The 12758-nt window shown below is 33.8% G+C and overlaps 1 protein-coding gene across 1 annotated transcript; it reads right to left on the bottom strand.

Annotated features, from left to right (window-relative positions):
* Window positions 1-5080: 5080 nt before the first annotated feature.
* Window positions 5081-7651, bottom strand: nkx2.2b (NK2 homeobox 2b). Its single transcript, XM_065255791.2, has 2 exons — window positions 6670-7651; window positions 5081-5888 (listed from the first exon to the last, which is right to left on the bottom strand). The coding sequence occupies exons 1-2, from the start codon at window positions 6860-6862 to the stop codon at window positions 5392-5394; spliced, it is 690 nt and encodes a 229-aa protein (XP_065111863.1). The 5' UTR covers window positions 6863-7651; the 3' UTR covers window positions 5081-5391.
* Window positions 7652-12758: the final 5107 nt, after the last annotated feature.

Here is a 12758-nt window from a genome sequence, read left to right as displayed (position 1 = left end):
TTCAAAAGCTTTTCTTCTGCAGTCTCCTGCAATTAATGCCATTGAAAGACTGAAATGATGCTAATAGTTACAGGCATGTATGAGATAGAGCTCGTTTTTAACGACGCTATATTTAATAAAATTATGTGTGAGGTAAAGATTATTTGAAGAATTCCCTGCTGTGGTTTTAAATGAGGTAAGATTTGAACTACTAATAAAATGCATAGCCTTTGTAGCTCTATGAATGCATCTTATTTATAGGCTTGATGAACAGTTTCGTAGTAAAGTGAAAACCCTTTGACCTTTAACATGATGTGATTTTTAATGGCATATTAAATAATATGAAATCCAAAAATCTATCTGTTCTAGTATATTACGTCATTCCTTCATTTGTGTTACGTAGATATACTGTATATGATAGCTGGAGTGCGTGGCACAGACGCTTTTAAACGCATGTGGAATAAAGACTCACTATCAATTATATTTAATAAAGTAAATGGGAACAAAAATATAATCGAGAAAATATAAGACTATTATCATATCACTTTGAATTTGTAATAATAATAATAATAATATCACATCTTTAGCTACCCTCTCTCAGTGTATTTGTATTATTATATTTGCGAATTTAATAACCGGTAATAAACCAAGGTAAAGTAGGATTACAATGTTCCAGCTTTATTAGTAATTTGACTAAAATTGTTGTTTTTGAAGGCGTTACGTATTTTCATAGTACGAATATTTATGTTTCTTGTGTCTTTAGGTTTTTTCTTGTTTTGATTTTTTTAACAGTGAATAGTTATGGAAAAATGTAAACTTTGCACATTAACAGTTCGTGATCGGTGAGTAATAATACATATATTTCTTGCTCAAATAATAGCGCATGTGTTTAATCCATAGTAAAGTGCAACTAAAACACAAACAATCAAAACATTTATTTTGTAACTAGACAACATGACAAATAAAGTCATTTTTGTTTTAAATTATTTTTTTCTTAATGATCATTCTGGCAATGCATATAGAATATGAGAATATTAAAGCCTAAATTCGAAAATTTATCTGAGTAAAATATAATGTGAAATATGTTGCGTTTACTTGATAATGAACGGAATTATTAATTTTATGTTAAATATTATAAATAAGAAAGTTCAGTACATTAACACACAACTCATTAACAACATATTTTAGATATTTTTATTCATGTATTGGTATTGGATCATGGTTAAAAATATTAATCATCAATTCGAAAGATGACTTCGTAAGTTGCTAGTGCCGCAGTTCTAAATCTACTAAAACCTCATTATTATTTAAATAATTACTGTTTTTTATTATTTTGCAATGATTGCACTGAATTTCTCTTGTATGTGGAAAAAAATTAAAAGGGATGAAAAAGTCCAATAAGAAAATCATTTAAAAGTATATGGAGTAAGTATTTAAAGCATTGAATTAAATGATTTAGGTCTACTGATTAGAATTTATATTAAACATGAAAACATTCTCTTACCTGAATCATTTACACAATAATAGTTGCATGTTAAGCCTATAGCTTTTTGATTCAAACAATGCCACTAAGCCCGGAGCTTTGATTTGACATGTGATTTGGCATTAAGGGTATCTGATGTTAATAAACATTTCTGGAGAATAATTGATTGTATCCAGTCAGCTAATAATGATCAATTCAATGATGCATAACTTCCTAAAAAAACAAGTTTTTTAATTCGAATATGTCCAAAACACAACAAGATTTTAAGGCCATGTTTTCTGTTGAATTCTGATGTGACCTCTTATCTTCTCCCCCTTTTTAGTTCACCTACCCATACCCCCCCCCCCCTCTCTCTCTCTCTCTCTCTCTCTCTCTTTCCTCTCTCTCTCTCCTTTTTTTACCTGAAGCAGCAAATGTCTCTCTCCCGTTTAAATGAGAGGGCGGCACATGAGGCCAGACAGCTGAGTGACCCACTCTGAACACTTTAAAAATGGAGTTCAAACCACCTGGCAACTCCACATCTCACCCAGTCAAAGCCATCAAAGGCAGAAAGACTGATGATAGATTTACATTTACACATTAGCAGACAATTTTAACCAAAATGACTACAAGGTAAAGCCTACATTTTTTCATTATTTGTGTTACCTCAGATTAACCCAGACAGACTTGATTTATTTTTATCTGAATATGCTTCTGTATATTTTGTTGAATCGATTAGTAGGTCAGTGGGTTACTTTTTTAACTTAAGGAAGCATGGAACCCTGATGCATGTGTCATCTTTAACAGTTGCTGAACCGAGCAGATGTTTGTCTACAGAAGAGCACTTGAGAAAACTTAGTGCATTCAGGTACATCCACACAGAATCACAAAATCACATCTGACTCTCCACAGAGATGTTCAGGTTCAGTAAACACAGTCACATCTTTTAAAAAGAAAAGTTCTGCATCAGCAAAATCAAAACTGTTGGCATCACTTTAAAACTCATGAGTCAGAAAAGTGACGCAAGATCTGAGTTTAATGCCTGGGTTTGAACAAGCAAATCAATCTGAGATTAAGTTTTTAAACAAAAATGGAAATTTATAGTCATTTTCCTAAACCAACTGGTGATATTTTGAATGAGTTTCTAATGGTTGTTAAATTTCACTATACAATCATTTTACTTTAAATATTAAAGTAAACTTTGTATTAAATGACCCATCTTTTATTTATTCTATTATAAATAAATTGCAGTCAAAGATTGCGTTTGCTTGATGACATCTGGAACTTTTAAACTACAAACATACTTTAGTCTTGTTTACAGATTAAAACACTGTAACAATGGTCACTTTATTATGATTATTAATAATCATAATGCTGGATGATATGCGGTTAAATGTGAGGGAAAGCAGCACTTTTGCTATTGAACCCTGCTGTAGGGTAAAACTGTTCAGACATATCGCCACCTGCAGGCTAAAGAAAATATTTATTTTAATAATGTGCACCTTTAACATTTAAACCGACTTATTATTTTTAAGCTGTTTAAAAAAAGCAAATGAAGAAAATTCTACTCCAAGTTTTATGACACGCTGAAGGCACTGTGACGTCACATCCGTCCACCCCATGGTGAACCTGACAGCAGAAGCCTCGAAAATGAAAGCATGCATGACTGATGTTTTTATTGAGGACAGACATGTAGAAAAGATAAAAAAAGTGTTTTAATCGCTACTAGTCAAGATCCAAACAAATCAGCACGTGCTTCTCTTCGTACTAATGAGACTTTATGAATTGTTATGAGAGATGTTGGGGTGGTTACGCGGACAAGGATTATTTTAAGTGAGGACTAGGCCTTGGTTTAATTAGGAAATATAACTAGTTTTAACAAACATGCCTTACTAAAAACATTACTTGTCTGCATTTTGATGTATTTTAAGATTTTTTAAGAAGTTGTTTATTTTAGTCTAGGACTAGTCTAATCCCTGTCCAGGAAACCGCCCCGTTATGTTTATATGTGATGTATCAAAGACTCAACGTAATATTCAGTACACCAAATGCAACAAAAATAGTTTACTGTCTATAATTAAAATCTCATGTCGTCCCTAAAAGTTTTTAAACATCTACTCTGGATTTAACTGGCAAGTAATAATTTTAGTCTTAGACTAAAACAGGTTTGAGCTGTCTCAATTGAAAATAACTCGCACAGATCTTAAAATAAGCCAGTGCCATTGATTTGTCTCAAAATACACATCAGTAATGTCTTTTTCTAAGGCAGATTTATAAGTATAATTTAACTAAGGCCTAGTCCTGTGAAACCAGGCCATAGTAATCATGGTCTTTAGTCAAAATGTAAAGTTTAAAACATGTTTTTGGTATTGGTGATTATACTGTTTGCAAAACCATGGCTTTACTACAAAACTGTTAAACTTTATTTACTGTAGCAAAACCACAGTGGTAAAGGGGACATTTAACAAGACTTTTTTAAGATTTTAAATAAATCTTTTGAAGTCAGATTTTCATGATATGTCCCCGTAGTAACCATGTTTTTTTTTTTCATTTTGTAGTAAAACATGGTACACTTTCATAAGGGGGAACTAAATCCTAAAGTACATTTAAACCTCCAATTGGTGGATGAGGAACATAGGAATTGTATTTATTTATAAAAAAATTCAATTCAATTATTTTGATAAAGAAAAATGCCAGGGATTTATATGTTTTGGATTGCAATTAAGGTAAATATAAATGTATGTATTTTTGTGCAGCCCATCATCTGTCACCAGTGTTAATGACGGATGACTTTATTTTAAAAGTAATACAAAAACTCTATCATATGTGTTACTCGAGGTCGCATTAATTTGTCCACTTTTTACTGCTTATATTAAGCAACGTGGGAAACATGCCAATGTGCGCCAAAGGTTTAATGTAAATTCAATACATTGGTTAATTTGCATTTAGATTCGTTTGGATTAGAAAAACATTTTCTTGTGTTCTCAGTAGGCTTCTTTAATTGTTTGAATATGTTTTGGTTGTACTTTTATGAATTAAATGTATAATTATTCAATACATTTTCCCAAAAGTAGTGAGAATTTTGCATGACCACCCCATAGTCATAACTATTGTTTCTGTCAATGTAGGCTTATTATTGTACAATGATGCCACCACGTGGTCAATAAAGAGAATGCGTTGCGTGCGTGCGTGCGTCTGTTGGGGATTGGGTATAAAATATTAACTTGGTTTGAAAATAACCTTAAAAACAAAACATATTTTACAGGATAAAATGTCTTTGGTAGTGGTAGTTTCTTTTGAAATTATTTAAGGAAGGACTTTAAAAGACTTGTTTGTACATTTGGGATTTTACAAAGCGACTTTTTTATGCATATAACCGGTGACATGTTGTTGAAACAAAACATTAAGTCATAAACTAAATAATATCTAGGACAAGCACAAGCACTTATTTAAAAAAGATAAAAAGACAAGTTTGTGAAGATCATCGTCTTCTGTAAGGTGTTTAGAAGAAAAATATTTATTACTTTTATTAGTCAGAATAATTTTAGTATGCTACCAAAGAAATACGTTTATATAATTTCTCAAAAGGTTAAAAATCAGCTTTTTAGATAAAAACCCAACGGAAACTAACAATAAAATCATTAAAATTTTAAACAAAACACAGTTTTGGTGGGCATAAATAAATCCACAGTTTACGAAAATTAGCCATGGTTTTACTACAGCTAAAAACATGGTTACATTAGTAAAGCCATGATTTTGCTAATAGCAATCAATACACAAAAACCCCCATCATGGTTACTGCACTTTTACAAAAAAAAAAAAAAAAACACATGGTTAATTTTCTTATGGGGAGTGAATATCCTCTTCACATTTAAAACGTTACAGATATTTCTAGTGACACAATAAACGAGGCAAAAAGAGAACCGAATTCCAAAGTTTTGTAAAATTCTTCACGACCACGGCTGGAGGTGCGACAGATGATTGACAGCTGTCAGATGCGTCATGATATTGGCGCGTATATTATTACTGTGGTGTATCTGAGGAAATTGTTTGATGTTAAAAGACGAAAATGATGAACTTGCTGGAGCTGAGATGTCCGGCGAATAGGGAAGATGAGTCGGCTTGTCGTCTCTCAGCAGAACGCAGGGTGTGGAGAACATCAGACATCTCGCGTCTGTCTCCGACCGGGCCCTTTTCACTTTATACCGATGGTTCTGGAACCATATCTTCACTTGTGTCGGAGTTAATCTTAACACTTTAGCGAGCTTTTCTCTCTCTGGAACTGATAAATATCGCTGTTGTCTAAAGCGTCTCTCCAATTCAAAAGTTTGAGCTTTTGAGAACAAAATTCTTCGTTTGCGTCTTTTCTCATTGCAGCTATGCGAACTTTCTGGCCCATCATGAGATTCATCTGTTGACACTTCTGCCTTTAAACCCTCTGGAGATGCTGCTGGAAATAAATTAATATCATCACTTTTAATAAACGTAAAGCTCTCTGTTATTTTACACTGTAAAAATTCAACATATATGTTTATGTTACTTTAACTTAACAATTAAAGTTAAACAATTTCAACTTGTTTTTCCACATATGACAAGTAAAATATGAAAATAGTAGGTTGACGGTTTTTAATAATGTGAAAATAGTTGCAACCAAATTGTTTTAAGATCATGATGCATTTTTTTACAGTGCAGATTGTAAAACTGTTGCTATAGTTATGCAGCTGTTTGCCAGTAACTTACTGTAAATTTAAATGCATGTTATTTACTGGCAACAGTTTTTTTTAAGTTAAACGGATATTAAACATTAAGTCTTTATCTTTACAGAATAAAAATATAAAATAACAGCCTCATGCAAAGCATTCTGGGAAACAGAAATCATCATCAAAATTGTTCCGTTTTTTCCTTCAGATTTTGTTTCCCAGAGTGCTTTGAATGAGGCTGTTATTTTATAGTTTTATTCTGTAAAGATAAAAACTTTTTAATGTTTCACTTAACTTTAAACAAACTGTTGCCAGTAAATAACATAAGTTTAAATCGACAGTAAGTTATTGGAAAGCTCCCAGTGCTGTCATTTCTACAGACATTTTTATAAAGTAATAGACTTTTAATTTTTTTATCAATTTTTTTCTAGCGTTGTACTTTTGGTCAAATCTCGACTATGAAACACTTTAATGGTGTTGACAGCACCAGATAGCAAAATACAGGAATTACATATATAATAATCTTACAGGAATATTGATGGCCACATTGAGGTTGGAGCCAGCGCGTGTTTCTGATGGATGTCTCCTGCTTGTCTTCAGATTTATTCTCAAGTTCTTCATCTGCCTCATCTTCAGTGTCTTCAGTCACTGATCCTTCGTCTTTCGTGTCCGGGAGGTTTAAAATATCACGGACAGAGAATCCCGAAAGTCCCTTTGACATTTTCCAAACAGATTTATTGTGGAAAATGAAGAATCTGGGAAATTATGAATGAAGATCCGTCAGATGGGACAGCACATGTGATCCAGGCTCACAGATAGATCACAGATGCTCATCAGTCCATTAGTCTTGTACACGTAAGGTCGCTGATGAGTTTTGGACCTGAAGAGAATCTCCCGACGGATCTGTGAAGTCAAGTGTTTGAGTTCAGTCTGTATCACTGGAGCATCAGGAATGGATGAGAGAGATGAGGTGACACGACTACACCCCCATCCCATTTACATATGTGAAGCGCCCGTCTCCCAAATCGGAAACTTAAGGTTATAATAATAAAAAAAAAGAAACAGACACATTTTACATGTTGAGGTGTGATTGGTTGGAAACATTTCATCTCGGATAATGAACTGTTCAACTGTTGTTGAAATGAGATTGTTTAAAATCACAAGTGGCCATTTTATGGGAACCTTCTGGGTCAATATTTTGCTTAGAGCTTAAGTCAAGTGCCAAATTCATCAAACCACCGACCCAGATTTGAGAACAAGAGCAAAATCTGCTGTTACTGACCTCCATTAGTGTTAGTGTTAGATGGTCATTGATATTTGTGTAGTGCTTAAAAGCTTTTCGTTGATGATACAGTCAGATATTTAATATTGATGACACTGCACACAATAAATCGACACATGATATTTTTCTTAACATCATGCAAAGCGTTTGCTTTAGATATTCACGTCATCTTTTGCATGATTCGCGTGCTTCTTATATTATTTTGATGAGGTTTGCAGTCATTCAGAAAATAATTTACCTACGAGAGATTCATTTTTGATTTTACGATTTTTATTAGGAATGATTATTGTTTTGATTTGAAGGACTGTAAAACATTCAATTGCATATGTTTTGAACAATTGTGAGATTTGAAATGGTGTGTGTGTTTTCTCCTAAGACAGTATGTGTTGTGAATGTCCTGCATGCGTCATGGGTGGTCGAGCTGTGCAAACACATCTAAACCAGCAGCTTAGCTCTGGACAATGAGGCAATGAAAAGCTCCTCCTGGAAGTTTTTGTGCTACATCAGGTTTTGCATTTATTTGGGGGCGCAGAAATAAAGGTTGATTGACGCCACAGACAATGCGGCAAACTGACAAAATAAATGTGAGTTTGCTTCTTGTTGTCATGGTATTTAGAGGATCTCAATGAACGATTTCTTTAGTCATGTGCAGAGCTTTGGACTGCCTTATAAATAATAAATCAGATGTTCATTTTAGAGTGAAATATTTTAAAGTTTTGTGTATATTTATTATTATGCCTATAATGACTAATTTACTAGGCTACGTTAATACAGCGAGATTACAGTTTATTGTCTGGTTAAATCTACAAACGCAATAATAATAGAGAGAAAAGCAAGATTATAAAATATATTGATAAACTTGAAATAAAGAGCACACTAATGGCATGAATTTGATTATTTCAGGACTCATGTTGTTTAGGTATAAGAGTGCCATCTAGCGCACGCGTGTAATATAACCAGAAGGGCCGTCAGGAGGATCCACAGTATATATGTTATGCTAAAAAGTAATTTTTCATTTATTTAAAAGTAGCATTTAAAAAAATCAATTTGGCAATTTTACGAATCTTTTCATAACCACTATTTAGCAATATTCCTGGACACAGTCTCCATGTTAGGCAGTGGTTCTCAAACCGTCTGGCCTGCGCTCCCTCCTTTATATAGGGTGCATCCTTTCACTGACCCTCAAAACATTGACATAAAACACTAACATCAAAACAATATCATATACCATTATATTCATATATTAAATTATACAATGTAGCGCTGTTGATAGCTTTGATAACACAGAATTAATGATAAATTAATGCACTATAAAACTATAAAAAGTAAATAATATTTATAAATCACAATTAACCCAATCTTTGTGTATGTAGGTGTGAATCGACTGAGCTCAGTGCTGGCCTTGACATCACACAGTTATTGTTAATATGATAAATCAACACACATCTGACCTACACCCTAAGCACAGACACTACACTGCTGAACAATGATAAACACAAAAATAAAATAGCAAACACTTCTAAATCTCCAACATAAATTTAACACCAGTGAGTCTTTCTCTTTAGTAAAACCACATATCTCTCATCACGCAAAGCATGCTGGGATCTGGAAATCCTCCTTGTCATATGCAGTTTGGAGGTGTACAAACCGCCACACACCTCAAAACGAGTCTCTGGGAGTTATCTTTCACAAATAAGACTGAATAGTTGTTTCTGGTTGTGTTAGATCATAAATCTATTTTGATTTGAGTTGGCAACTGGAAGCAGACTACATATGCTGTAGTATATGCACAATTTAATATTAGTGCTATAAAAAAGAATGCAAACTTTCACTCTTTGCATGTCAACTTTAAAAACAGCCTGCTGTTTGACAAACTTATGCTCAATAAATGATTAGCTTCCTTAGCTTGCTCATCAGCATACAATGTGCACAAACAAACCAATACATTACAAACATTTTTACAGTAGCCTACTGTCACTACAGTTCTCGTTTCCTCTCTTTTCCTCCCTCTTGTGGTGTTGTTTGAGATTCTCAGTGCTGTCCTGGATCATTGTTTGATTATTGAGTGTAAGTGGAAACACAATAAAAACATAAAGAAAAGAGGGGAAAGGACATACAGGCTATTGAGCATGCTTAGTCCTGGCACAGAATAAATGCTTATAACAGGTTAGGACTACATTTTGTGTAGTTGTGGAATGTGTAGTAAAAGATTAAAATTTTTAAAATCAGGTGTTTTTTGCATAATTGCTTTAACAAAATTTATTGCAAAAGGATTTTCTGTAGAAACATTATTAGTCTATATTGTGTAGAAAAAGACATTACTTAAAATAGATCAGTGGCATTGTTTCGTCTCAAGATGCACACCAACAGTATTGTTTTTTGTAAGGTTTGTTTGTAGTACTACTTAAATGTTTCAAGGCCTAATAAAACCGCCCCTTTATTAGTCAAATAATAGTCTTTTGTTTTCAGTTAATGCAGCTTAATATGATTCGTGAAGTGAGGTCTGTCTGTTTTATACATTTGTTTTTAAATTTGTCTAGTTGACAATTAAATATACAACTTATACATACAACTCGCTTCTTTATCAAATAAATATAGATTTTACCAGTATTAACATTAAAGTAATTATGGTGGTTTCCCAGACAGGGATTAGACTAGTCCTAGACTCAAATAAATGTAAGAGCTGTCCAAACTGAAAACAACTTGCAATGACATATCTTAAAATACATCAGTGCCCTTTGTTTTGCCTCAAAAAGCCCACAAGTAATGTTTTTAGTAAGGCATGTTTAAGATAAACCTTGTCCAGGAAGCCACCCCTAAGTGTAATAACTTTATGGGGTGGTTTCGCGGACAGGGATTATCTTAAACCAGGACTAGGCCTTAGTTTAATTAGGAAATTTAACTTGATTTAAAATTCATGCCTTACTAAAAACATTTCTTGTGTGCATTTTGAGGCAAAACAAAGGGCACTGATGTATTTTAAGATATGTCATTGCAAGTTGTTTTCAGTTTGGACAGCTCTTACATTTATTTTAGTCTAGGACTAGTCTAATCCCTGTCCGGGAAAATGCCCCTATAAGTTTACTTAAAACTAAATGCAATACTAAAATGCAAAACTATGTCTGTCTGTCTCTTACTGCAGTATTTATTTAAATATATATGTTATTTGTGATTTATGGGTAGCATGAAGTTAAAGGGATATTTCACCCCAAAATAAAAATGATGTCATTATTTACTCTCCCCATGTTGTTCTAATCCTGTATGAGTATCTTAATTCTGTTAAATGAAAAAACAAAATATTTTTGATAAATGATGGTAAGCACACAGTTCCCATTGACTTTCATAATATTTTTTTTTCCTACTAAGTAAATGGGTACCGTCAACTGTGTGAGTATCACCATTAAAATGGTAAATGGACTGCATTTATATAGCACTTTTAACAGACCTATGGCCATCCAAAGCGATTTACAAGTTTGCCTCACGTTCACCCATTCACGCACACATTCATACACCGACGGTGGTGTCAGCCATGCAAGGCATCATCCAGCCCGTCGGGAGCAGCTGGGGTTAGGTGTCTGGCTCAAGGACACCTCGACACTTGGTCCGGTGGAGCCGGGGATCGAACCACCAACCTTCCGGTTTGTAGACAACCTACATGAACCACTGAACCACTGCTGCCCCATTAGTCCAAGCATCTTCTTTTGTGTCCAACAGAAAAAAGAAACTACATGTAATCTATACGTAAATCTCTTGGACTACAACAAACACACGGATTGTAGGCAACAGTTTACTTCCTGGGATTGGTGATGTAGTTAAGACCGACATTATCATAATTCCACCCGCGCTTCAGACTCACAGCCTGTAAGTTAACTCCAGTTAGCATTGAATTGTGAGCGAATCTTTCAAACATGGTAAGGAGCGTCACATTTCCAACTGATGTCAGAGGTATTCAGGCCAATCACAACATACAGATTAGCTGGCCAATCAGGGAGCTTTTCAAATGATAAGTTTTGTAGAAAATCTAAGTTTCAGGAAGAGAGTGAAATCTGCAGCTACAAAAATGTACATTGTTTTTTTTTACCATAAAACATGTGAACACATTGTATAATATAAAATACACAAAATAACCTTGTTTTTAGCAATGCAATAGGTGCACTTTATTAGACATTTGTGTCTTGTACTTTTTAATTTACTTTTCTAAACTTTCACACTTAAAATTACCAATCTGCTGGGTTGTTTCAACTCATGGTTGATTGACAATAACCCAGCAGTTGGGTTAAAACAACCCAGCAGTTACTAACTACTTTAAAAGTTTATGAGTTTATTTATTTATTTACAGTCTACTTGAAAAGCAATCAAATACACTAAGTGACTAATTGAAGACTTTTTATTGAAAAAATCTGCCTCATCGCCATGTCTGAGATTCTTGTGATTCAAATGATGTAAACCCTTTAAGATAAAACCAACACACAGCAGGTACAATTAGTGACCCTTTTAGGCATTTTTTGGACTTTTTCAGGATGATAAGGGGTTAAAAACCACTGTACTACTAAGGTCATTCAACAGAGCAAACAATTTTACTGGACGCTTGTCATACCTAAATTACCCACAAGAGGTCGAAATTGTACTGTCATACTATGTGTCTTTGCCCAATAATAGCTATAAAATATACATTTAAAGGTCGAGGCAAAATGACATTTCACCATAACAGTGTGAAAATGTAAACATTTAATGAATATTAACCATGACCCTAACCCTAATGTCTACAAAACGTTTAAATAAATCATTTTTCTCCATTAAGACTAGCACCTAGCCTATAAAAAAGCTCTGATGTCTTGGAAGTGACATGAAATAATCGCAGTATTAGTATTTATTATTAGCATACTTCCCTTTATTATTACTTATAACGTGCTGTTTTAAAATTATTTAATGTGTCAGAAAAGGATAGTTAGCAGCATCTTGCATTAGTGCTTTTCATTTTCTAAAATAAATAAATCTATAAAAATATTTATTAAAGTTGTAGCTTTTTGCAAAAAGTCGTAAAAATGCAGAAGAGTTTTGGGCGCACATATCTGAACTCATGAGAAGGTGGAGCCACGCGCTGTCTAGTAAGATTGACGCTCGTGACGCGTCAGATTGAGCGCGAGCGACAGTCTGCTCAGAGTGGATCAAAGTTAAGTTAAACCTGCTCTGTTTGATACTCACACACTCGAAATAATTAAAGAAGAAGAGGACAATCCGAGAGAGACACAGTAAAACCTCTTTAATGGTTGAAGGGATTACGGCAGAAGTGTTAAGAGGTCAGGAAGCACGATAGGGAAATATCACAGTCACA

This window comes from Paramisgurnus dabryanus, chromosome 12 (genome assembly GCF_030506205.2).
Source record: "Paramisgurnus dabryanus chromosome 12, PD_genome_1.1, whole genome shotgun sequence".
Lineage (NCBI taxonomy): Eukaryota > Metazoa > Chordata > Actinopteri > Cypriniformes > Cobitidae > Paramisgurnus > Paramisgurnus dabryanus.
The sequence above is the reverse complement of the archived record's forward strand: the minus strand, read 5'-3'. Positions and strand labels throughout refer to the sequence as shown.

Excerpts from the sequence above, each read along its gene's own strand:
- nkx2.2b (XM_065255791.2), bottom strand. The coding sequence starts at position 6,862 with ATGTCAAAGGGACTTTCGGGATTCTCTGTCCGTGATATTTTAAACCTC. Across the intron at positions 5,889-6,669 it reads ATGTGGCCATCAATATTCCT|CATCTCCAGAGGGTTTAAAG; the intron begins GTAAGATTATTA and ends TATTTCCAGCAG.